We start from the raw sequence: 27,563 nt of genomic DNA, 5'->3' as shown, positions 1-27,563 counted from the left end.
CGGCTCCCTAGTACTGTCCAGTAAGAATGTATGGCCTATTTTAGTTTTGGGAGTTTGCTAGCTAAGAGAGGCTAGGGGTGGAGATCTAGGTCCAGCCTGGGGGCCGTAAGGGGAGTGACCCAGAGAGGTTAAAAGATCCTGCCGCCCCAGGTCCATTGTATTTTCCAGGAGAGGTTGTGACGTCAAGTCATGTGGGAAAAGTCCTATAACAACAAGAGGGCCCGCACGTCTCCCATGTGGTAGCCCTTCCCCCGAAAGCCAGGCCTTTCCATCTAAACTGGTAACTGACTTGTAATAACTGCTTCATACCTTTTTTACCCTGGCCATTGTATTTGTAACTCTGACCACTGTGTACAGTCATGGCCAAAAGTTTTGAGAATGACACCAAAATTATATTTTCACATGATCTGCTGGCCTCTGGTTTTTATTAGTGTTTATCTGATGTTTATATCACATACAGAAATATAATTGCAATCATATTATGAGTACCAATAGGTTATATTGACAGTTAGAATGAGTTAATGCAGCAAGTCAATATTTGCAGTGTTGCCCCTTCTTCTTCAAGACCTCTGTAATTCTCCCTGGCATGCTCTCAATCAACTTTTGGACCAAATCCTGACTGATAGCAGTCCATTCTTGCATAATCAGTGCTTGCGTTTTGCCAGAATTTGTTGGTTTTTGTTTGTCCACCCGTCTCTTGATGATTGACCACAAGTTCTCAATGGGATTAAGATCTGGGGGGTTTCCAGGCCATGGACCCCAAATCTCTATGTTTTGTTCCATGAGCCATTTTGTTATCACCTTTGCTTTATGGCAAGGTGTTCCATCATGCTGGAAAAGGCATTTTTGGGCGCCAAACTGCTCTTGGACGGTTGGGAGAAGTTGCTCTTGGAGGACATTCTGGTACCATTCTTTATTCATGGCTGTGCTTTTAGGCAAGACTGTGAGTGAGCCGATTCCCTTGGCTGAGAAGCAACCCCACACATGAATGGTTTCAGGATGCTTTACAGTTGGCATGAGACAAGACTGGTGGTAGCGCTCACCTCTTCTTCTCCGAATAAGCTGTTTTCCAGATGTCCCAAACAATCGAAAAGGGGATTCATCAGAGAAAATGACTTTGCCCCAGTCCTCAGCAGTCCACTCCCTGTACCTTTTGCAGAATATCAGTCGGTCCATGTTGTTTTTTATAGAGAGTAGTGGCTTCTTTGCTGCCCTCCTTGAAACCAGCCCTTGCTCAAAGAGTCTCCGCCTCACAGTGCGTGCAGAAGCACTCACACCAGCCTGCTGGCATTCCTGAGCAAGCTCAGCACTGCTGGTAGTCCGATCCCGCAGCTGAAACAGTTTTAAGATACGGTCCTGGCGCTTGCTGGTCTTTCTTGGGTGCCCTGGAGCCTTTTTGACAACAATGGAAGCTCTCTCCTTGAAGTTCTTGATGATGCGATAGATTATTGACTGAGGTGCAATCTTTGTAGCTGCGATACTCTTCCCTGTTAGGCCATTTTTGTGCAGTGCAATGATGGCTGCACGTGTTTCTTTAGAGATAACCATGGTTAACTGAAGAGAAACAATGATACCAAGAACCAGCCTCCTTTTAAAGTGTCCAGTGATGTCATTCTTACTTAATCATGACTGATTGATCGCCAGCCCTGTCCTCATCAACACCCACACCTGTGTTAATGGATCAATCACTAAAACGATGTTAGCTGCTCCTTTTAAGGCAGGACTGCAATGATGTTGAAATGTGTTTTGGGGGTTAAAGTTAATTTTCTGGACAAATATTGACTTTGCAAGTACAGTAATTGCTGTTAAGCTGATCACTCTTTGACATTCAGGAGTATATGCAAATTGCCATTACAAAAAATGAAGCAGTAAACTTTGGAAAATTACTATTTGTCTCATTCTCAATACTTTTGGCCATGACTGTATGTATAACCATTATGTATACAGCGTATTGTTTAGTGTGCCCCTAAAGCGATTAAATATATAATTTAATCTTAGGCTGTTCTTTTATCTCGATCCATGAACCTCACGTCTGTTGTTTGGTTCAACGGACACGTTATCGGGTGGGTTTCTAGCCCGATATAAGTCCGTTATATCTAATAGAAACTGATGGCAGCTCTCCCAGGTCGACTAGGCTCTGCTTCACTGGAGCTAGTGAAAGAGCCTCTCAGCCTGTCAGGGGGTGGGAGCGAGTGTGATGCCACATCAGTGACTGAGTGGGCCTCCTCTTCTCACTCCCTATTGCCTTCCTGTACCTGTATGGACAGGGGGTGTCTGTGCAGAACTGTACCTGACCTTACGCGTCCTCGAGAGGGTGAGGAACGTCACATAGGTGCAGAGGGCAGGTCCATACCACGTGCTCCATCTGACGTAACTGTGACGTCAGGTGCGTGGCGGGGTTTGGATCTATCATAAGTGGTGGCAACAACGAGATTCTGCGGGGTCTCCCTGCTGCCATTTCATCATAGAGGCCACGTCCCTGTTTGAACAAAGTACATGAAAATACAGCAAAACAAAGAAATGAGCTGTAGCATAAGTTGGTATACATTAATTGACTGTAAGCCATAATCATCAACATTAACAGAAATAAACACTTGAAATAGATCACTCTGTAATGACTCTATATAATATATTAGTTTCACTTTTTGTATTGAGGAGCTGAAATAAATTAACTTTTTGACGATATTCTAATTTTGTGAGATGCACCTGTGTATGCACCTAGAAAGGGTTTTGCTTTTCCCAACATGTTAAAAGTCATTTTATGTAATTATGTTGGTCCTTGTGGCATGTCTTCAGTAAACTTGAGTATTCTTAACAAAAACTAAAAGCAAAGGACACTTGAAAAAGTGATACTGCTTCTTTAAATAGTAAAAAACTAAAAAGAGTCAGTGATTCCAGCAATGTATCATGTACTGGGCTGGTTGCTGCAGTTTTTATAAAATCGCAGTTTTATCTGCTGCAAATCTAGCAGTTCTCTGATTGCTGAGCTCTATTTCACCCTGCACACATCACTGATTGGCAGCTTTGCGTGTACACTATGCATAGGCAGAAAGCTGCCAATCAATGGTGGGGGTGGGGTTTTTCAGAGCTCATGAGTATTAAGATTACATGACAGCAGCTTTACTAGTCATCTAGTAATAATCTCCTGCTAAAATAATGATTTTATCAAAACTACAGCTAGCAATTCAGTAAGTGTCACATTGCTGGAATCAGGGTCTCTGCCCCATAAATCATGTTGCTCTCAGATTAGGCAGAAAAAAACTGGTGTCAGATTCCTTCTAAATGAATTTTTGTAGGAATAGAAAAAAAGAAAAAAGAAAATGCAGTTATAAATCAATTCCAAATAAACTTTAATTACAAAATTAATAGGACAAGTAGAAGAAAAATTCCAGCAAAGGATCATCAAGTAAGTAAAATCTTATTTTTTATTGAGGTCTAAGGGGTAACATTTCTCCTTATGGAGAGTGACACACCTGCTCTGGCACGTCAAGGTAAGGAGGCTTATTTGCCATGCAATGCTCCTCTGGGAAATTTAATATGCAAATTGCCTCTTCAGAGAAAAAGAGGACTTGTACTCTATAGCGCCACCCATTGGAAGCAGCAATCCTACAAGTCACAATCAACCCTTTAACGAGTCGTGCAATATGACTTAGGATAAAAGCCAAATCAGAATCTCAATTTGCAGACACGGTGTTTCGGGCTGTTGGCCCTCATCAGTGCACGGTATGAGATCTTATTTGGCTAGGTGAGAGGCTCTGGACTGAGGTCTAAGGGGTAACGTTTCTCCTTATGGAGACTGACACACCAGCTCTGGCACGTCAAGGTAAGGAGGCTTATTCGCCATGCAATGCTCCTCTGGGAAATTTAATATGCAAATTGCCTCTTCAGAGAAAAAGAGGACTTGTACTCTATAGCGCCACCTATGTGTCACTCTCCATAAGGAGAAACGTTACCCCTTAGACCTCAGTCCAGAGCCTCTCACCTAGCTAAATCAGTTCTCATACTTTGCACTGACGAGGGCCAACAGCCCGAAACACCATGTCTGCAAATTGAGATTCTGATTTGGCTTTTATCCTAAGTCATATTGCACGACACGTTAAAGATTGTGACTTGTAGGATTGCTGCTTCCAATAGGTGGCGCTATTGAGTACAAGTCCTCTTTTTCTCTGAAGAGGCAATTTGCATTTTTTATTGAAAAATTCTTAAAAACAAGTAGAACAATAGAAGGCCAGAGTCCAAATGAAGATGTCGCAACCTACGCATTTTGGCGTTGTAACATACCTGGCGGCGTCCTTGCATGGTGGTCCATCTCCCACTGTGCAAGAGCGCGCACTTGATCTCCAGTCCAGAATGTCTCTCTGGCTTCCCTCCATGCTGTCTGTTTGTGTCTGTTTCTGCTGCTTAAGGGCGGCGCCCGATCACTTCCTGCTTTTTGTACCTGCTGTGGGTCACACCCCTTGTGCATCCTCAGCCTATTGCTGTCTGTCACCTGGTATATAGCTCAGCTGCTCCCATCTATTCCTGCCTGAGCATAGTGTTTCATTCAGTGTGTGCTTGCACTCTGAAGGTGCCAGGTCCCGTTCTGTGTTCTCTTGTCTGCCTATCCTGGAGGCTGTATTTCCAGGCCTGTCTGAACACGCTCCTAGCCTGTTCCTCCTGCCTTCTAGGGGCCGATTACCTAGACCCGTTCCTGTATCTTGTCTGACCTGTCTGAACACGCTCCTAGCCTGTTCCTCCCGCCTTCTAGGGGCTGATTACCTAGACCCGCTCCTGTATCTTGTCTGTCCTGTCTGAACACGCTCCTTGCCTGTTCGTCCTGCCTCTCTGGGGGCCGTATTCCCAGACCCGCTCCTGTATTCCGCTGCAGTGTCGGTCTCCTCCGTACACTCAGTTCCAGTCTGTACTCTCTCCTATCCTTTACCTGTTTTGCCTCTATGTCCGTTCCCTTCCTTTTTCTGCAGAGTCTGAACTCGTACCTAACTCCTGCTTGTTGTCTCTGTACTCCCGTTTGTGAGTTTGTGGTCCACTCGCTACTTCTCTGCTAGTACCCTGTGGGTGTCTGGCTCTGCCTTTCCCTTCCTGTCTGTTCCGTGTGAACAGAGCCCTGTCCCCCCTACTCAGCCTAGCCTGCTCTGACTCCTTTGCTCACCGCTCCGGCGGTTCTAGCCTGCTCTGACTCCTTTGCTCACCGCTCCGGCGGTTCTAGCCTGCTCTGACTCCTTTGCTCACCGCTCCGGCGGTTCTAGCCTGCTCTGACTCCTTTGCTTACCGCTCCGGCGGTTCTAGCCTGCTCTGACTCCTTGCTCGCTGCTCCGGCAGTCCTGTCCTGCCCTGCTTCTGCCCGCTGCTCCGGCAGTCCTGTCCTGCCCTGCTTCTGCCCGCTGCTCCGACAGTCCTGTCCTGCCCTGCTTCTGCCCGCTGCTCCGGCAGTCCTGTCCTGCCCTGCTTCTGCCCGCTGCTCCGGCAGTCCTGTCCTGCCCTGCTTCTGCCCGCTGCTCCGGCAGTCCTGTCCTGCCCTGCTTCTGCCCGCTGCTCCGGCAATCCTGTCCTGCCCTGCTTGTGCTCGCTGCTCCTGCAGCCCCGTCCTGTTCTGCTCTTGCCCACCGCTTCGGGCGTTCCCTCTCTGCTGTGGTTGTCTACCGCATCTGCGGTTCTGTGACCCAGTCTGTACTGGGTCTTAACCTTTCTGTGCTCCAGCCCGTCCTTTCGGCCAGTACCTCCCTGCCTGCATACTCGCCTGTATCCACCCATCTGCATACCTGCCGTGTTTGCTTACATCCACCAGTCTGTGCCAGCCTAACCTGCCTGTTCCTGAGTCCCAGTGTGTACTGGGTCCTATCCCGCCTGTGTTCCTACCTGCTAGTGCCTCCCTGTCTGCACTCTAGCTGTGCTTGCCTGTACCCCTCTGCCTGTATTGTTCCTGAGTCCCAGTGTGTACTGGGTCCTATCCCGCCTGTGTTCCTACCTGCTAGTGCCTCCCTGTCTGCACTCTAGCTGCGCATGCCTTTACCCGCCTGCCTGCATACCAGTCGTGCCTGCCTATACCCTCCAGTCTGTGCGCCAGCCTAACCAGCCTGTTCCAGTAATCCCTGTGTGGGTCAACCCCCGTGTCCGGAGTTTGACCTGGAGTAGCACCTGGTCCCTCTGCCCGGTTTCTCCCTGGTGCACTGGCGTCGTATGCCGTCGTGCCACCTTGGTCGGATCGGCCAGATACTTAGTCACGCCCCTCCAGGCACTCTCCGGTTCATGGTCCAGTGGAACCACAACACCCGCACACGCCAGTCAGTCCGGGCGTGTGCATAACAGCATGCTCAGGCCATGGTTCCCGTTGAGCCCCACGGCCTTCGCTCTCTGAGAAGTTTTCCAGCGAATACATGCATTAAAAATAAATAAATAAAATTTATTTTTTTTTTTTCTCAGCTGAGTTCCAGGCGAATTACGCACCCGTCCAGATGGATCTATCTGCTCTCGTTCCTGCGGATCCGCCACGTTACTATGGGGATCCAAGACAAAGTCGTGCATTTGTGGAGCAATGCATGCTACACTTCAAGTTCTACCCTCTATGTTTTCCCACCGATCGGGTTAAGGTGGCATTCATTATGTCTTACCTGGCGGGTGATGCCTTGGAATGGATCAACCCCCTATATGAAACACAGGATCCGATCCTCCTGGACCTAATGGCCTTCCTGGTGGCCTTTCTAATGGTCTTCGATGATCCTAACCCGGAGGCTCCTGCTGAAGCTTCACCTCCCAATATCCCGGAGCAGCCCCGATGAGTAATGTGTGTGGGTAGCGCAATAGTCCTCCAGCCCAATGAGACTACTGTCCACCCAGAATCTTCACAGGGTGACTACGCTTTCCTGAATACATCTCCCAACCTCAAGAGGCAGTCCAGACGTGCTAGACGTAGAGGCAAGCCGTCACGCCAGGGTCTGTCCTCCCTGAGACCTCCTGACCCCAACCTTGAAGTCCCTACTGAAGCTTCATCTCCCTGTATCCCGGAGAAGCCCCAACGGGTAATGTGCGTGGGTAGTGCTCCGGTTCTCCTGCCCGAAGAGACTTCTGCCCATCCAGACTCCACACAGGAGAACTTCCTGCACCCGGCATCAGATGCTTCACCCACTTTAACCGGTGTGCATGTCCAAGGATGCTCCAAAGCTGTGGTTACCTCTGAGTCTGTGCACCTCTATTACCTGGCGGAGGACCCCCTGTTGCCTCCTGAATCCTCCGGGATACCACTCGATGACAAATGGAGAGAGACTTCTCTACACTCGGTACTCGATACTTTGTCCGCTTCGTCCTGTGAGCCTGACAATCGGTACCCCAAAGTGGTAGTTACCCCCGAGTCTCTACACCCCTCCGACCAGGCGGAGGACCTCCAGTTGTCTCCAGAACCCTTCGGGGTGCTACCTGGTAGCGAAAGGACAGAGACTCTCCTATACTCTGTACCTGATACCTCGCTCGCTTCGTCCAGTGAGTCCAACCTAGTGTACTCCGAAGCAGAGGTTACTCCCGAGTCTCTACACCCCTCCGACCAGGCGGAGGACCTCCAGTTGTCTCCAGAACCCTTCGGGGTGCTACCTGGTAGCGAAAGGACAGAGACTCTCCTTTACTCTGTACCTGATACCTCGCTCGCTTCGTCCAGTGAGTCCAACCTAGTGTACTCTGAAGCAGAGGTTACCCGTGAGTCTCTACACCCTTCTGACCAGGCGGAGGACCGCCAGTTGTCTCCAGAACCCTTCGGGGTGCCACCTGGTGGTGAATGGACAGAGACTTTCCTATACTCGGTACCCGATACCTCGCCTGCTTCGTCCAGTGAGTCCGACCTAGTGTACTCTGAAGCAGATGTTTTCTCTGAGCCTCTGCACTCTTCTGACCCGGCGGAGGACCTCCAGTTGTTTCCTGAATCCTCCGGGGTACCACCAGATAACAAAGAGACAGTGACTTTTCCTCATTATGTACCTGATAACCCGTCTATTTCTTCCTGTGAGCTTGACAAGATGTACCTCGAAGCAGAGATTACCCCCAAGTCTCTGTCCCCCTCCAACCCGGTGAAGGACTTCCAGTTGTCTCCTGTACCCTCTGGGGTGCCACCTGAAAATATGTGGAGAGAGACTTCCTTGTGTGCTGTTCCTGGTACTCCACCCGTTTCGTCTGTTGCTGAGGATGGCTGGATAGGAGGTAGCATCCTAGCTAACCAAATGAGATCAGTTTTTCCTGTGGACAGTGGAAGTGATCTCCTTGAAGTGAACGACTGGTCCTCGAATTCCCTGCGGAAGATTCTGGCAGGCCTGAAGAAGAGGGGGCGTAAGGGGGGGGGTACTGTAACATACCTGGCGGCGTCCTTGCATGGTGGTCCATCTCCCACTGTGCAAGAGCGCGCACTTGATCTCCAGTCCAGAATGTCTCTCTGGCTTCCCTCCATGCTGTCTGTTTGTGTCTGTTTCTGCTGCTTAAGGGCGGCGCCCGATCACTTCCTGCTTTTTGTACCTGCTGTGGGTCACACCCCTTGTGCGTCCTCAGCCTATTGCTGTCTGTCACCTGGTATATAGCTCAGCTGCTCCCATCTATTCCTGCCTGAGCATAGTGTTTCATTCAGTGTGTGCTTGCACTCTGAAGGTGCCAGGTCCCGTTCTGTGTTCTCTTGTCTGCCTATCCTGGAGGCTGTATTTCCAGGCCTGTCTGAACACGCTCCTAGCCTGTTCCTCCTGCCTTCTAGGGGCCGATTACCTAGACCCGTTCCTGTATCTTGTCTGACCTGTCTGAACACGCTCCTAGCCTGTTCCTCCCGCCTTCTAGGGGCTGATTACCTAGACCCGCTCCTGTATCTTGTCTGTCCTGTCTGAACACGCTCCTTGCCTGTTCGTCCTGCCTCTCTGGGGGCCGTATTCCCAGACCCGCTCCTGTATTCCGCTGCAGTGTCGGTCTCCTCCGTACACTCAGTTCCAGTCTGTACTCTCTCCTATCCTTTACCTGTTTTGCCTCTATGTCCGTTCCCTTCCTTTTTCTGCAGAGTCTGAACTCGTACCTAACTCCTGCTTGTTGTCTCTGTACTCCCGTTTGTGAGTTTGTGGTCCACTCGCTACTTCTCTGCTAGTACCCTGTGGGTGTCTGGCTCTGCCTTTCCCTTCCTGTCTGTTCCGTGTGAACAGAGCCCTGTCCCCCCTACTCAGCCTAGCCTGCTCTGACTCCTTTGCTCACCGCTCCGGCGGTTCTAGCCTGCTCTGACTCCTTTGCTCACCGCTCCGGCGGTTCTAGCCTGCTCTGACTCCTTTGCTCACCGCTCCGGCGGTTCTAGCCTGCTCTGACTCCTTTGCTTACCGCTCCGGCGGTTCTAGCCTGCTCTGACTCCTTGCTCGCTGCTCCGGCAGTCCTGTCCTGCCCTGCTTCTGCCCGCTGCTCCGGCAGTCCTGTCCTGCCCTGCTTCTGCCCGCTGCTCCGACAGTCCTGTCCTGCCCTGCTTCTGCCCGCTGCTCCGGCAGTCCTGTCCTGCCCTGCTTCTGCCCGCTGCTCCGGCAGTCCTGTCCTGCCCTGCTTCTGCCCGCTGCTCCGGCAGTCCTGTCCTGCCCTGCTTCTGCCCGCTGCTCCGGCAATCCTGTCCTGCCCTGCTTGTGCTTGCTGCTCCTGCAGCCCCGTCCTGCTCTGCTCTTGCCCACCGCTTCGGGCGTTCCCTCTCTGCTGTGGTTGTCTACCGCATCTGCGGTTCTGTGACCCAGTCTGTACTGGGTCTTAACCTTTCTGTGCTCCAGCCCGTCCTTTCGGCCAGTACCTCCCTGCCTGCATACTCGCCTGTATCCACCCATCTGCATACCTGCCGTGTTTGCTTACATCCACCAGTCTGTGCCAGCCTAACCTGCCTGTTCCTGAGTCCCAGTGTGTACTGGGTCCTATCCCGCCTGTGTTCCTACCTGCTAGTGCCTCCCTGTCTGCACTCTAGCTGTGCTTGCCTGTACCCCTCTGCCTGTATTGTTCCTGAGTCCCAGTGTGTACTGGGTCCTATCCCGCCTGTGTTCCTACCTGCTAGTGCCTCCCTGTCTGCACTCTAGCTGCGCATGCCTTTACCCGCCTGCCTGCATACCAGTCGTGCCTGCCTATACCCTCCAGTCTGTGCGCCAGCCTAACCAGCCTGTTCCAGTAATCCCTGTGTGGGTCAACCCCCGTGTCCGGAGTTTGACCTGGAGTAGCACCTGGTCCCTCTGCCCGGTTTCTCCCTGGTGCACTGGCGTCGTATGCCGTCGTGCCACCTTGGTCGGATCGGCCAGATACTTAGTCACGCCCCTCCAGGCACTCTCCGGTTCATGGTCCAGTGGAACCACAACACCCGCACACGCCAGTCAGTCCGGGCGTGTGCATAACAGGCGTATAGCCTATACCATGGTTAAGGCTATACGTCGAAACGCGTATGTTGCAGCATCATCATTTGGAGTTTGGCCTGCTATTGTTCTACTTGTTTTTTTAGAATTTTTCAATAAAAATTAAGATTTTACTTACCTTTGGATCCTTTTCTGGAGATTTTCTTCTATTTGTCAGCAGTTTTGCAGCCTGGACCAGGGCAATTCCGTGCGTGGTTCCCTTCTGTGGCAACAGGTGTTACTTCTGCTGGTGAGCTGACTCTGTTTCTACTTTTGCTTAAAATTAATAGGACAGGTGCCTGTGAGCGTGTGTAGTAAGAGCTTTGCCCCCTCCCTTCATGTGTGGAAAGATGTGTTCCCTGTGGACATTGTAATCTAATATTGGAGATACCAGAGGTGCTGAGGTAAGAAGAGTTCGATCATACTGCTGTCAACCACATCTATCTGATCTAATATTGGAGATATCGGGGGGGGGGGGGTGAGGTAAGAATAGCCTGCTCACACTGCTGTCCACCCTATCTATCTGATCTAATACCTGAAATATCAGGGATAGTGAGGTAAGAAGAGGCTGCTCACACTGCTGTCCACCCTATCTTTCTGATCTAATATTGAAGATACCAGGAGTGCTGAGGTAAGAAGAGGATGCTCACATTGCTCTCCAACAAGTCTTTCAGATCTAATACTGGAGATACCAGGAGTGCTGAGGTAAAAAGCTTCTCACATTGCTGTCTACACTGTCTTTCTGATCTAATACTGAAGATACCAGGGGTGCTAGGGTAAGAGGCTGCTCACATTGCTGTCCATGTCTTGCAGATCTAATACTGGAGACACCAGGAGGGCTTAGGTAATAAACTGCAAATACTGCTGTCCGTCCTGTCTTTTTGATTGAATATTGAAGATACCAGTAGTGCTAAGGTAAGAAGAGGCTGTTCACACTGCTGTCCATCATGTCTTTCAGTTCTAATACCGAAGCTACCAGGGGTGCTGAGGAAAGAAGAGACTGATCACATTGCTGTTCATCATGTCTTTCAGATCTAATACTGGAGATAACAGGAGTGCTGAGGTAAGAAGCTGCTCACACTGCTGTCCACCCTGTCTTTCTGATCTAATATTGAAGATAACAGGGTGCTAAGGTAAGAAGAGGCTACTCACATTGCTGTCCATCATGTGTTTTGGATCTAAAACTAGAGATACCAGGAGTGCTAAGGTAAGAAACTACTCATACTGCTATCCACCCTGTTTATCTGATCTAATATTGGAGATAAAAGTAGTGCTGAGGTAAGAAGAGGCTGCTCACACTGCTGTCCACCCTGTTTATATAATACTGGAGATACTTGAGGTGCTGAGGTAAGAAGAGGCTGCTCACACTGCGGTCCATTGTGTCTTTCAGATCTAATACTGGAAATACCAGGTGTGCTGATGTAAGAAGCTGCTCACACTACTGTCCACCCTGTCTTTCTGATCTAATATTGAAGATACCAGGGGTGCTGAGGGAAGAAGAGGCTGCTCACATTGCTGTCCATTATGTCTTTCAGATCTAATACTGGAAATAACAGGAATGATGAGGTAAGAAGCTGCTGACACCGCTGTCCACCCCGTCTTTCTGATCTAACATTGAAGATATCAGGGGAGCTGAGGTAAGAAGAGGCTGCTCACATTGCTGTCCATCATGTCTTTCGGATCTAAAACTGGAGATACCAGGAGTGCTGAGGTAAAAAGCTACTCATACTACAGTCCACCCTGTCTATCTGATTTAATATTGAAGATACCAGGTGTGTTGAAGTAAGAAGAGGCTGCTCACACTGCTGTCCATCATGTCTTTCAGATCCAATACTGGAGATAACAGAGGTACTCAGGTAAGAAACTGCTCACACTGCGGTCCACCCTGTCTATATGATCTAATACTGGAGATACCAGGGGTGCTGATGTAAGAAGAGGTTGCTCACACTTCTGTTCACCCTGTCTATATGATCTAATACTGGATATACCAGAGGAGCTGAGGTAGGGAAAGGCTGCGCATACTGCTGTTCACCCTGTCTTTTTGAATGCTGAGTGACTGAAATAGCTTGACAGTATGTAATCTAGGTTATCACCAGGTCACAGCCAACAGACCTTCCTATTGCACATGTTCATCTGCCCTGTTAACATTCCTAATACTAAAAAAGAAAATCAGGGAGACAAGGGTGCTTACATGTGTGATACTAGGGTAGTAGATAGAAAAATGAAAAGTCCAATGGCGTTGTCTGATTTAAAATCAATTTTATTGCTTTTGTTTTAAAACCAGGATAAAGCTGTTGTAAGTTACAAAAACAATAAAAATAAAACACAACATAGGTTAATCAAATGAGTTTTCGGTCCAGTACCAAGACCTTCCTCAGGTTTACTAATTCTTAGCAGTAGCAATTAATCTGCCTGGTTTAAAGACAGTGTTTTTGGCACTCATTGCAAGACCACGAAGTCTTTTATTGTTTTTGCAATTTACCCCGGTTTTATCCTGGTTTCAACACACCATCAATAAAAGGCGCTTTAATCAGACAGCGCCATTGGACTTCCTGTTTTTCTATCTAATTTCCTCTTAACATTCTAGGACAGTTCTCTGTTAGAGCAACAAATCTGCATTCATTTTAATGTAATATAGACAAAATGAGTGTGATTTGGAAATTAAATGTATTTAGAAATTAGCTTTGAACATTTCCTTTCTTCATTTATTTTTTTCGTATTCTCGGAGAGTCCCTTTAATAAAAAAAATTATATTTATTAGCTGGATTTATATGAAGAAATAAACTTGGAATATAATCTAATTGCCATATGTTTATTATCCTCTTTAGTTGCCCTATTACTTTCCTCTGCACTAAATAACGATGTAAAAAGTATTTCTATCTAATGCATCACTTATACAAAGCAGTGGTTGCTATTATGCCAACAACTGGAATTTAAAATTATGCTATCTGCCCTTTGGTTCAAAATCTAAATTTGTGAAATTAAATATTTTTCATTAATATTGGTATGAGAAATGCGAATATATCCTTTAAATGTAACTGATTCCACGCAATCATCCTATGGAAGTTTCACATTTGCGTCAGATGAAATATTTGTGAAGTACTACTAACCACAATATTTTATAGGTTCACTCTAAATTCAATAATTAATGAAGGACTTGGATCTTACTGGTGCCTCACATGTGGAGCATCCCATAAAGGGTATGTGTGCAGGTTCTATGAATGTATTTCCTGACATAAGATGACATAACCAATTCTCAGTAGTCATTTTTCAGTCATTTTTGGCTTTGGCAAAATGCATTTTACTTGGTTTCAGTTCCCCTGATTACTATACTACGTATATAACAGAAACCAATGTGGTAATATGGTCACTGATTTTTACTATTTATCTAATATTAAAGAGGTTGTCCACTACTTTTACATTGATGACCTATCCTTAGGATGGGTTATCAACGTCTGATCAGCCGGGGTCCGACACCCGGCACTCCCACCGATCAGCAGTTATCAGTGTCTGTGATTTGAATAGGAAGCGGATGTGCAGTACTAAGCTTTGGCCACTAGCAGAAGATGGCAAGCTCCGCAGGTGGCTACTTCTGGCTGGCAGCCGCCGCCACCAACACCGATAACAACTGATTGGCGAGGGGTGCTGGGTGTCAGACCCCTGCCGATCAGACATTGATCTATCCTAAGGATAGGTCATTAATCAAAAAGTAGTGGACAACCTTCTCCGCTCTGAGCCCTGTGTCCCCCGCCAGCCTCACGGCATAAACAATGTCCCATGATTACAGCAGCCAATCAGCAGTCACTGATGGGTTGCATCCTTCGCATTTCTGTATAAGAAGAAGAAACACTATTTTTCTGTTTTGGATGGAAATGTGAAGACTACACTGACTGGCTGCAGCAGTCATGTGAAATTGTTTATTGTAGGATACTGGCAGTAGAGACAGGGCTAAGATCGGAGGGGCTGTACCAGTCTGGGAAGTAAGTATAATTTATTTGAAGTTTTTGCAGCACCTTAGGGCTATTAATATTTGTCCACTATAGGACAACCCCTTTAAATGACTCCTACTTACAGATCTACAGTAAGTGCTCCATTCAAACTTCTTCTACCCACAGGCTCGTGGTGGGGAAAAAAAGGTTCACATGGTAGAGTCCCAGGGTTTGGACCCCCCAGTGATCTAGTCGAAAGATGATTATATGCTTTAGGCTGGAATATCCCTCTAAAGAGACTATGCTTCTAGTCTGTATAACACATGCATTTATGCACTATGTATATTAGCTTGAAATTGGCTTATATCACCAATATCTCCATCCCATTAGTCCAGTTTTGTAGGCAGGAGACAAGGACAGGTATGGATTCATCAGTATTTTACCCCCAATATCTCCAACCCACTAGTCCAGCTTTGTAGGGTATGGTACAAGGGCATGTATGGGTTCATCAGCATTTTACCACCAATATCTCCATCGCATTAGTCCAGTTTTGTAGGCAGGAGACAAGGACAGGTATGGGTTCATCAGTATTTTACCACCAATATCTCCATCCCACTAGTCTAGTTTTGTAGGGCATGGTACAAGGACATGTATGGGTTCATCAGCATTTTACCACCAATATCTCCATCCCGCTAGTCCAGTTTTGTAGGGTATGGTACAAGGACATGTATGGGTTCATCAGCATTTTACCACCAATATCTCCATTCCATTAGTCCAGTTTTGTAGGCAGGAGACAAAGACAGGTATGGGTTCATCAGTATTTTACCATCAATATCTCCATCCCACTAGTCCAGTTTTGTAGGGTATGGTACAAGGACATGTATGGGTTCATCAGCATTTTACCACCAATATCTCCATCCCACTAGTTCAGTTTTGTAGGGTATGGTACAAGGACATGTATGGGTTCATTAGTATTTCACCACCAATATCTCCATCCCACTAGTCTAGTTTTGTAGGGCATGGGACAAGGACATGAATGAGTCCATCACCTTTTTCTGCAACTTATTTTAAGAACTACATACATTAGAACAGCGTAAGAAATACCGTGTAAAAAAAAACAACACACCAACACATTTTGCAAAACTTATCGATGTAACTTTACCAAAACAGACAAAAAAAATCACATATATAAAGGGAAACTATCATTATCTGTTTTATATTTATTCACCTTCACACTCTGATTACGATCCAGTGCAGTACATTTCCCATTGGTGTATGATATGCCTATTGAAATGTTGAGATCTTCTATATTAGGGTTCTCAGCACCGCGATGAGTATTGAACTCCAAATAATATCTTCATATTTTTAGCACCAAAGCAGACGTGTAAAATTTGCTCAGGTGCATACACAACATAGAAATACAGCAATCAAAGAAACAAGAGCAATTACATAAATTATATAAAAAAGACATAATGTTTCTCAACACAGCCAAGATAGAAAGGCACAAAGTAAAACATAGTAATGATAGTTTCCCTTTAAACGCTTGATAAATAAAGGCAATGACAGCTATTCTGTAGTCTTCATATTTCATCTATCAGGATTTCATGTTCTTAAATACTAATGTTCTAAAGCCAAGAAGCAATAACATTATAGACACAACAGTATATACAAAAATAATACATATCAACTAACACTACTGTAAACAGAAATAGGATATAAATATAGAAGAATCATGTCACAGAGCAATACTTCACATTGTCTCTTCTGTGACCCAGAAATTCCTGATCTTATCACAGGTAATGATTAAGGGCTGTCCGCTTTTTGAGGACAATTTTTTTTTAAACTTAAATACATGAATTTGGAGCTAAAAAAACATGTTTGAAATTGGGTTTTATTCAAAATTTGACACCTTTTGGCTTTTGCAAACTCTTTGTTTCCAGCATGTTCAACTTTGATGTGGTCCGTGGTCATAAATCAGCTGAAAGGAGCTCAGAAAAAGATAAGATAAAAGAGCTACAACCTCTGAATTAGACCTTCATAGCAGGTTCACTGACGGAATATCAGATAACTCATTCTGCAGCCAGCAATAAGCAGTACATCACAGAGGCTGTAGAAGGCAAAATTTTTATTGACATCCAATTGCAAAAGTTATTTTTTTTCAGCCCCAAATACAGGCATTCATGTACAAAAAAAAAGAAAAATTGTCCTCAAAAGTGGACGACCATACCTGATCTAAACGTGAAATGACTAACTTCTTACACATCATCGAGTAATGTGTCAGTGATTTGGTTTACTCCCCTTCCCACAAGTGCAATAAAGAGAATGAAGAACCATATGTTGTGGTTGTTTTGGTGATTCGGATATGGTGCAGGTAAAGCCTTGAAGGTCCAACACTGCAGATCTTAACCTTAACTGTTCCTATCTTTTAATTTAAAGAGCAGTTGCCTCTAATATATTAATTGACCTGTAAATCACTCTTCAGTTTTCCTCTTTTTGAACTTTTACCAAGTTTTTCCAGACATCTAAATAGCAAATGTGTCTGCATTCCCTCTCCAAAATTGCAATTCAGTGTTCTGGAAAAGCTTAATGAAATAATGTGTATTAGATGTGGTGGTGGCCATATTGGTTGTCATTTAAAATGAGGTCAACAGCTCTAGGCCACATTCAGAAGGCCATAACATGGGTGAAGTATTTTTTAACCATTGACAGGATTGAATGCCTTCAGATATAGTAAATAAAACTTTTTCTTCCGGATGAGATCCACTTCCATTCTTGACACTTGGCCTCCACACAGAGTTGAATTTCGTAGACCAGAAGGAGGACAGATAAAGTATATTATTTACTGGTTATTTGTGCTTTTATAATTTTTGGACAAATTATCTTTTAGTTAAAAAGGTGTTCCCATCTTAAAATGTAATGGCATATCACTAGGAAATAATTGAAGATTAGAGCTAGTTGGGGTCTAGTATCTGTGACGGAAAACAATCTGTAGGACAGAGATGTTCCTTCATCTTTTACCCTGCACAGCGGTGATGATCCAACCCACCCATCAAGTAGAGAACTAAAGCATGACTCTACTGAAGTGAATACTTCCCTGAACAAGTGGATGCAGAGAAAAATTGTGAATGTGCCATAGCAGTAAGGAAGTGATATGCCATCCCTTATAATGATAGGAAACCCTTTAAAATTGGACCTGTCGAACACACAGGTGGGGTGGCCGATGGCCTGGCTGATACACACATACATACAAGACTGCAACTTCTCACTTCACTCTGAACCAATGACATTACGTCAACATGAAGAAGCAAATTTGGGCTACACAGCAACATGAGATCATCCACGATATGAGGTCAAACTGGTAGCTCACATTTTTTGAATAAGGGAACACTTATCTAGTAATCAAGGAAAAAAATTGTTAGATGTCAAACTGCTGTGTAGCCCTACCCATAAGCATTTAGGGTCTCAATGATATTAGTTGTCCATAGTAAACTGACAATGTAATGTCTCTTACGGTCACCACCAACGACGTAGGGGATTGGTTTAACTCAAGTAAACATTAGTCATCAAGGATTTTTTGGGATCATAATATGCTATTTACACACTGCTTTGTGGCTTTAGTAGGCTTGTTGTGCTGGTCAAGTTGAGTTTTCATGAGAAGATTGTCCAGCTTTGGTGGCTTCAGTGGAACATCTCTTTATTGATCCACATCAGGCTGCGGGTCTCGTTGGGCTTACACTCATATTCAATACTGCTAAAGCTGTTGCCCCATTGGCAATGATCTCTTTTATGGTAGTTGTAAAACTTCACTTGCCATACTGTCTCAAAGCTTCCAATGTCTTCAAACTGTGAACAAAGCAAAAGATAAAAAGAACAACTTTTATTAAGATTTCCCCAAAGATTTAGATACAATTTATGCTATAAAACCACTACTATTAAAGGGAATCTTCTATCTGATTCATGCTGCCCAAGACACTGGCAGCATAAATCAGAGTGACACCACTTAAGTTCCACCATCTTTAGTATCAAAACAGGTTCCTACATTTCAAAAGTAAAGTGCAGCAAAAATCTAGTGTGCCCTGCCAAAGATGCGCTAGCAAACAACCCAGATAACCAGAAATACTAAAAAGCAGATTCAGCGCTCCGAGGACAAGCAAGTGTAAGGATACAGAGAGATACTGATAGTTAAATGATGGTAGAGGCAAACAAAAATCTTAACTAAATCACAACAAATCTAATCAGAACATGTGACAATATGTGTATAATACAAAGCAGAAAGGAGAGCATCATTAATATTCAGGCGAGAGCCATTAGTAACCTGAAAATTGAGTGGGTGGGTCTCCTTCCTAAGGCTATGGTCACACTATCAGTATTTGGTCAGTATTTCACATCAGTATTTGGTCAGAATTTTACATCAGTATTTGAAAGCCAAAACCAGGAGTGGGTGATAAATACAGAAGTGGTGACGAGTTTCTATTATACTTGTCCTCTGATTGTTCCACTCCTGATTTTGGCTTACAAATACTGAGGTAAAATACTAACCAACTACTGATGGTGTGACCGTAGCCTAATAGTGACAAATGTCCATTTGAGAGTCCATCGAATTAGTAGTCCATTAGAAACTGTTGACTGGCTGCAGGGCTCATGTGGCATAACAATGTCATACAAGCCTTGGGAGACCGAGGCGCCGAAATAACTGGAACAGCACTGGTATGGGAGGTGAGTATAGAGTATTTTTATTTTACATTGGGGAAGATAGTATTTAAGAACGGGTTGTACGAGTAGTGGAGAACCCCTTTAATGTAACTTTCTGTGCTACCTCAATCTCCGGTATTGCTATTAATATAATACATCTCTTCAGTCGGATGGGGGATGATAACTGCAGCCACCTTGAGGCTCTCAGCCTCACCCCTGCCATGTACATGAAGCTGCTGGTTTTTCACATTGGGATTCCTCTTTCATTGCACTCAGATAACTTGCATAAAACGTCAGTGTAGTTTTTTGCAAAGTGTGTATGTTTAGTGAGTTAAGAGACAACTTGAGTATGTGTACTGTAAAAGGTGACTAAAGGAGACCTAGGTGTCTGGCAGAGGCTTACTACATTCTCCACAAACTGAATACATGAGTGCTTGGTTGAGCCGAGCATAACGGTGTATGTGGGGTTTGGGGGTGCAGGAAAGATACCTACGGCATCAGATATCCAAGCTATACAGGCACCTGAGCAATCTGGCATCATCAAGGAGCCATTGTATAGTTGTAGTGGTGGTATTATGTAGGCCTTGTATAGTGTTTTCATTAGTAGTATTGGTATTTGTATAGTGTGTTTTGCTCAATAACAGTATAAAGGTAATATTTCATCACAATGTAGATATTTGATCCTTGTATAGTTGTATTATTTGATACAATCTCACAGCTCTAGATTAGAGTTCAATCAGAGACAATGAAGAGATATATGCTTAAAGATAAAACATAGTACATTTGAAGTGGTATGCCTTACTTTCTGGGACATTTGTGTTAATTGTATTATTTGATACCTACAGTACACTCCTCAACATTGAATTGACAACACCAAGAAGGAAAAAAAAAGAATATGTAAATCTCACAATAGACAGATATGTTAAGTATATGCAAATGATGGAAAAAATGGAAACAAAATTTTCAATACATCTGGATTTATTCAGTATCAAGTAGGAGCACCACACGCAGAAATCCCAGCACTTATACACCTTGGCAAGCTATGAATGAGGTTATTAATGGTTGTCTGAGGAATTGTTAGAACACTCCTGTTTGTTTTTTTCTTCTTGTGTTTTGGGGTCACGTGACCATCTGCATTTATATTCCAGCTCCGCCCTTTTGGCTGTGCTGGACTTCAGTGTTGTTTGACTGTTTCTCTAGCCAGGTGCTTCGGTGCCTATCTCTGTCAGTTCGCTTGGTCCTTCTCGGACCTCTAGTACCTTTTTGTCAGTTGTCATTTTGTGTTCTGCAACAACTTCTCTGTTTAGGAGGTGTCCCATTTTTGTTCAAGTCCTTAGTTCTTTTAGGGACCCCTCCCCTTATGCTATAGGTCTTCGTTCAGACTAGCCGAGCACTAAGGCGGGTCTGTTCGCTAGGAACAGGCAGCCCACTACATCGTAGGGATTCAACTTAGTCTTATTGTAGGGACAGGTTTTCCCTTTCTTTCCTTAGTACATGTTGCAGATCATAACAGGAATGTCCTGCCGCTGAATGCACTTGGGCCAATTATCAAGATCAGCTGCTGGCAGCTCCTTTTGCAATTGACAATCAATTGGAGGCCATGGTAGCACATTTAGACCATGCAGACTGCTCATAGTATCTCAAGCAACATGTGGCCTGGTGTTCTCATGTTGAAAAATTTCTCCTGTGTCACTTTGGTGAAATGACCATACCATTGCTTCAATGACCAAATCAATGTAACTTAGAGCTCTTAGTATATCTGGAATATAAACGACAGTGGTCCGGCTAATGTACATTAGGCGACCCAATACCATTATCCAGGGTGAAGAATCAGTGCGTCATTCCCTCATGAAAGCCTTTAAATGGCGTTGACTAATCTCAGGCTAGCGTTGCATGAGACGGGGCATTATCATGCATGAAAATGATCTTGCTGCGGAATGCACGGTTCTTCTTCTTGAACCATGGAAGGAAGTGCTGTTTGAGAAACTCAACATACAGTATGGAGTTCATCTTTACCCCTTCAGGAATCCTAAAAGGGCCGACAATCTCTCTCCCCATGATTCCAGCCCAAAACATTACTCCACCTCCTCCTTGTTAGCGCCGTAGCCGTGTTTGAATGGGGTGTCCATCAACCAGCCATCCTCCACTCCATCCATCTGGACCATCGAGATCATTTCATGCATGATAATGCCCCGTCTCATGCTGCACATAACACATCTACATCTCTGGCTGCTATGGGCATAAAAGGGGACAAACTTATGGTGTGGCACCCATGCTCCCCTGACCTCAACCCCATTGAGAACCTCTGGAGCATCATCAAAAGGAGTGTCTATGATGGCGGGAGGCAGTTCACATCTAAGCAACAGCTCTGGGAGGGTATTCTGTCCTCATGCAAAACAATTAAAGCAGAAACCATCCAAAACCTGTCAAATTCAATGGACGAGAGAGTTCAGAAGCTCCTTTCGAACAAGGGGTCCTATGTGCAAATGTAACATCACCTAGAATAAAGTTTTGAGTTGAAAACTGTTTGATTTCAGGTTGTAATAACCTGCTAATGCTTATAATTTCAAAAATGACCATTTTTTTGTTCTTTATTAAAATGAAAAGGTTGAAAACTCTGCTGTGCATAATAATTTGGAACATGCATTTTGAGTGCAGTTTGAGTTTTTTTTTTTTTTTTAAATATACTGTTATTATAGGCAGTTTGTACAAAAACCTTTCAATTGTACTCTAATAGTTATTTGACTGGAAAATTACAATGACTGCAATTCATATAGGTAATTTGGGAAAATCTGAGAAAATATTATTTGCATAATAATTTGGAACACAGTGTAAGTAGCAGATTTCTAGAAAATGATTTGCTAATTCTTTTCTTTCAATAACTAATTGTCAGAGCTCAGTTTTTCTAGCTCGAAATTCCCTGCATGGATATACAGTGGTATGTAGAAGTCTGGGCACCCCTAGTCAAAATGACTGTTAGGCCACGGCCACACTATCAGTCTTTGGTCAATATTCGGTCAGTATTTTTTCTAAGGAGTGGTTGCCAAAACCAGGTGAGGAACAATCAGAGAAAAGGTATAAGGCTGTGTGCACACGGTAGAAGGGCAGCAATATTCCCCAATGATAATCCGCATGTGCTGTGCCCATCCTGCGGATTTTTCCGCAGCGTTTATGCTGCGCTCAAAAATCCGCAGCATGTCCATTAATTTTGCAGAAACGCGGCGTTTTCGCCGCCATTGACTTGCATTAGAACGCGCCAATACCGCAAGACTGCATTTGTACTTGCATTATTGGCGCGTTCTAATGTGCGGATGGTACCCGAGTGTGGAGAAGATGAGACTCTCCTCCACACCCAGGTACCATAAAAAAGCTGTAAAAACAAGAATAAAATAAAAAATAAATGTATACTTACCTTCTGTCGGCCCACGCACCGCTCCTGCTTGGTTCCCGGCACTTTGCAGTGAGTTGAAGGACCTGCACTGACGTCAGAGTCATGTGACGGGTCACGTGACGCTGACGTCGGCAGGTCTTTCAATTCACTGCTGCCGGCAAGGGAGAACGGAGTGAGCGGGACACCGGGGGCCATCGGTGGGTAAGCATACATTTATTTTTTTATTTTTACCACTCTCTCGGGTCACACTATATAAATCCATGCTGTTTGCATGGATTTATATAGTGTGACCTAGTTGTCACAAGCACTTTCCAAGTGATGCTAATCGCTTGGAAAGCGCTTGTCAATCCGCATGCGGAAATGTCAGTGGGTAACCGCTTCATTTCCGCATGTCCCTGGCAGGAAAACGCATGTACAATCCGCATGCGTTTTTTTCTGCCAGGGAGATGCAGAATCGCTCAGGAAAAAATCCTGAGCATTTCTGCATCTTGTGCACATAGCCTAATAGAAACAAGTCACCAATTCGGCATTTATCACCCACTGGTTTTGGCTCCCACTCCTAAGAAAAAATACTGACCGAATACTGAACAAATAGTGGGGCCGTGGCCTTATTGTGAACATTTAAGCAAGTTGAAGATTAAATGATCTCTAAAAGGCCTAAAGTTAAAGATGACACATTTCCTTTGTATTTTAGGCAAAAAAATATATATGTATTTTCATCTTTTACATTTTAAAACTTACAAAAAAGGAAAATGGGATGATGCAAAGGTTGGGCACCTTTGTAGATTTGTGTGACCAAGGTTTCAGACCCTAATTAGCCTGTTAGGGTTATGGCTGTTAGAAAAGGCCAGGTGTCACGGGTGTGTCAGAGGCGACAGACAGTCGCTCTGCAGTGGGTTGCAGGAGATCTCTACGTTTGGCATTACAAACATCTTCCTCGAGGCGGGATGTCTCTAGGACTCAGCGGCTACCTCCCTCTGGCTAATTAGCTCCCTGGCCTGGGTGTATAAATACCTGGTGTGTCTGAGAGGGAGGTGTCGGCGATATTCATTACTACATGTGAGGCTTAGCAAGAGCAGTTCTTCGTCCTCTCTGGAGCTTGAGGCCGTGTGAGCATTTGTTTTGGGTCATATAAAGCTAAGGAATTCCTCCCTGTTTGTCTACCCTTGTTGTCTATAGAATTTAGTGGAGATCGACTAGTCCTCATCTCCTAACTTCCCTAGCCTTAGCCATACGCCAGGGAAAGTCAGGGCGAGGCACGCATGCGGCGATTGGTGAAGAGCCAATATAGGGACGGTAGTTGAGACAGGGTGACACTAGATCAGACTAGGAGGCCTCCATGCCCCCATTTCCCAAGTGTCTGGGCTCCCTTTCCCTCTGTGTTGCACTAAGTCTTTCCCACACCTTGCGTGACACCAGGTCATGCAAATTTTCCAGTTTTATAAAAACCCAGCCTCCTCTAACCTTGTGCCAAAAAACAGCAGCCATGGGATCTTCTAAGCAGCTGCCTAGTACTCCAAAAATGAAAATGGTGTAGGCTCACAAAGCAGAAGAAGGCTATAAGAAGATAGCAAAGAGTTTTCAAATTGCCCTTTCCTTAATTGGAAATGTCATTAGGAAATGGCAGTTAACAGGAACTGTGGAGGTCAGGATAAGGTCTGGAAGATAAAGCAAAATGGCAAATCAGAACCCCAGCTTGCCTGCAAAAGACCTCAGAAAGATTTAGCAGACTCTGAAAAGTAGAACAATGTACCACAACTCCAGAGACGCCTGCACAAATATGGTCTTCATAGAAGAGTCATCAGAAGAAAACCTCTCCTGCACCCTCACCATAAAATTCAGCATCATAAGTATGCAAAGAACATCTAAACAAGCCTGATGCATTCTGGAAACAAGTCTTGTGGATCGATGAGATTAAAATAGAACTCTTTTGCCACAATGATCAAAGGTATGTGTGGAGAAAAAAGGGCACAGAATTTCAAGAAAAGAATATCTCGCCAACCATTAAGCATGGGGGTGGATCAATCATGATTTGGGGTTGTGTTGCAGCCAAGGGCACGGGGAACATTTCATGGGTGGAGGGAAGAATAGATTCAATGAAATTTCAACAAATTCTTGATGCAAACATAACACCATCTGTAAAAAAGCTGAAGTTGAAAAGAGGATGGCTTCTACAAATGGATAATGATCCTAAACACACCTCAAAATCTACAATAGACTACCTCAAAAGGCGCAGGCTGAAGGTTTTACAATGTTCCTCACAGTCCCCTGATCTGAACATCATTGATCTGTGGCTAAACCTCAAAAGACTAGTGCATGCAAGACGACCCAGGAATCTCACAGAACTGGAAGAATTTTCCAAGGAAAAATTGATGAAAATCCCTCAAACAAAAATTGAAAGACTCTTGTCTGGCTACAAGATGTGTTTACAAGTTGTAATACTTTAAAAAAGGGGGTGCTACTAGGTACTAACCATGCAGGATGCCCAAACATTTGCATCGGCCATTTTACTTTTTGTAATTTTTAAAATGTAAAATATGAAAATATATATATGTATTTTAGTTAAAAACATATATAAAGGAAATGTGTCATCTTTAACTTTAGGCCTTTTAGAGATCATTTCATCTTCAACTTGCTTAACTGTTCACAATAACAGTAATTTTGCATTTTTTGTAACTTTTACATGCCACTGTAGATTTAACAGAAAACATCACCCACTACCAGAAGTGGCTATCCATTACTTTTATACTGATGACCTATCTTTAGAACGGGTCATCAATACCAGATCGGGGAGGGTGCAACACCCAGCACCCCCACCAATCAGTTGTTCTTGGTGCCGACGACTGCCATATGTTATTTCTGGAGGAGCTGCACAGCTCCATCAACTGTATATTGGTTGTGGCCAGATACTGCACAGCCACCCCAATTTGAATGAATGGATGAGCAATATGCTGCTGCAGCCACTACACAGTTGACGGAGCTGTGTTCTTCTGCTTCGCAACTGATAACTTGAAACAGCTAATCGGTGGGTATGCCGAGTGTCGCATTCCCACCAATCTCATATTGATATCGATCTCATCTTAGGATATAGGATAGGTCATTAATATAAAAATTAGTGGCCAACCTCTTTCCCTCTTTAAATTCAATAACAGGACAGTAAGCGAAGATTCCTCTAGTGAGGGCAGCAGGTATCTGGTTATAGTTTTAATCTATGACAATACAATGTACATTCTGTGCTCTAGTTCAGAAAACTGGAGTTCTGATCGATTATAAAAATGAAGTAAAAAATAATTTACTTGAAAATTGTGCCCCCAATAATGACTGTCTCAATCAAAAATAGTGAAAGGAGAGATTCACTTTTAGGACTCATGCATATTACTGTGTGCAATGTTTCCTATTATGCAGTATGCAATACATAATAGTACTGCACAGTTTATTGTGGGCTGCATAGTTTCGTATGGGGGGCTACCTTTGCGCTAAAAAGCACCATTTCATTATACAGCAATATACGGTCAAATTTTTAGTAATCTATGGATCATGATGCATTTTTTTAAGGCATAATGTTGTAAGAAACTTATACACCCTACAGCTATCTCTCCAAACTCCCCTTCACAAATGACCTTTCAGGTTCGGCTTATTATTAAGTGTTTGATTGGGTTGGGGGGGAGAAAGCAGCTTGTGGTGCCTTATTTCCATTACTTGACTTCAAACTTCAGATTTCTTATCTCCTTCAACATCATCTATCGGGGAGAGTATGCTAAATTATTAGAACAAATATTTCAGGCCCAATACACATCAGATGGCTCCCAAGTCTCTGTCTGGTTTGACAACTGTAATCTAATGTGTATGTGGGCCAATATCACTGGAGAAAACAAATAGACAAACAGATAAATAAAAAACACCACAAAATAAAGATAAAGTTTAACTTTTTTTGTGCAGATTATTATAGGGGGAAAATGCCAAAACATCCATCCAGTAAAATTGGTAAACTTTATTTAGATATCCATAAAAGAAGTTTATTTTCAATAATACCAATCCATGTAGTCTTGTACGGCTAATATGTGGATGATCTTCTTCTGGTTTGGTCCGGTGACGTCTCGCCCCTTCCCAGATTTTGTTGCTTATTTATACAGCAATAAATATAATTTGCGTTTTACCCATCTTATTCAAGTACCCTTTTTTGATATCCTACTAACAAGTAATCCTGATGAAGGCAGAATAGAAACATCCCTATATGTGAAAGATGTGGCCGGGAATGCTATCCTAAAATCCAGCAGATGCCATCCGCATCATACGACCCGCATATAATTAGTTTTGATCACTTCATTTTGATTTTTACAGGTTCATTATCATACTGTAGCTTTTTCCCATTGGTCTATGTATTTACTTTAATGATTGGTTCCTCCCCATTTAAATAGATTTCCCATAGCCCCTTTCTTCATCCTATGATTAAGGGCGTTTCTCAAGCTAGAAACGCGTCAGATTTTTAAGCTGCTATGTGGCTCCACTTGTTTTTATGGATATCTAACTAATGTTTACCGATTTTACTGGATGGACGGGCCGTCACCTAGTTCCCTTTTTTTTCATGGTAATTTGCCATGCATCAACGGCTGGATTCAGCACCCTTCCTTGAAGATTCCAGTGCGACTCATCTTGCAACAGGCGTGCAAAACCCCCTTTATTTTCTCTATATAACTGTGATATATTGTTCCAAAGTTTAATGCCCTTTGATAACCATGGCTAAAGTTCACAATAGTAGAAGTGAAGCTGGGAGTTTGTACACCACAGCAGCACGCATCAATTCTCATTGTTAAACATTGGCTAAGGATAGTAGCAAAGTACAAAACAAGTCAGCAAACTAACACTTATGAACAGCAGTTATGTTTTACCTTTAACCACAACACTACAGTCCCAAACTGAGCGCCTATAAAATACTGAACCTTACGAAGACATGTTACCAGGTCAAAAGTGACCAATTTTTTCTCTTATTTTATTCCTGCTCCTCCAATGAATAGTCTGTGTTTTTTTTATTTATCTTAATCCACCAAACTATTCCAGAGGAGAAAAAAAGTTTAAGCAGCAATTTTTAGTGTATAAAATAATAGCACACCAAGAACTGGCACAAAAAGAAATGTTTTTTGAATGCTTATTATATTTCTTCCCTCGTATCCAAAAAAATGTTACGCCACAGGATGGAGT

At 44.2% G+C, this 27,563-nt stretch overlaps 1 protein-coding gene across 1 annotated transcript in view; it reads right to left on the bottom strand.

The window, feature by feature from the left end:
* Positions 1-15,414: 15,414 nt before the first annotated feature.
* Positions 15,415-27,563, bottom strand: part of CNRIP1 (cannabinoid receptor interacting protein 1) — a 74,363-nt gene continuing 62,214 nt past the window's right edge. Inside the window, exon 3 of the mRNA XM_073672187.1 lies at positions 15,415-18,124. Within this exon, the coding sequence (XP_073528288.1) occupies positions 17,960-18,124 (165 nt within the window). The 3' untranslated portion in view covers positions 15,415-17,959. The remainder of the gene's footprint in view (positions 18,125-27,563) is intronic.

Source organism: Phyllobates terribilis, unplaced genomic scaffold, assembly GCF_046119375.1.
Source record: "Phyllobates terribilis strain yellow unplaced genomic scaffold, ASM4611937v1 Scaffold_3__8_contigs__length_932513732, whole genome shotgun sequence".
NCBI lineage: Eukaryota > Metazoa > Chordata > Amphibia > Anura > Dendrobatidae > Phyllobates > Phyllobates terribilis.
Note: the sequence above shows the minus strand (reverse complement) of the source record. Positions and strands in the feature narration are given on the sequence as shown.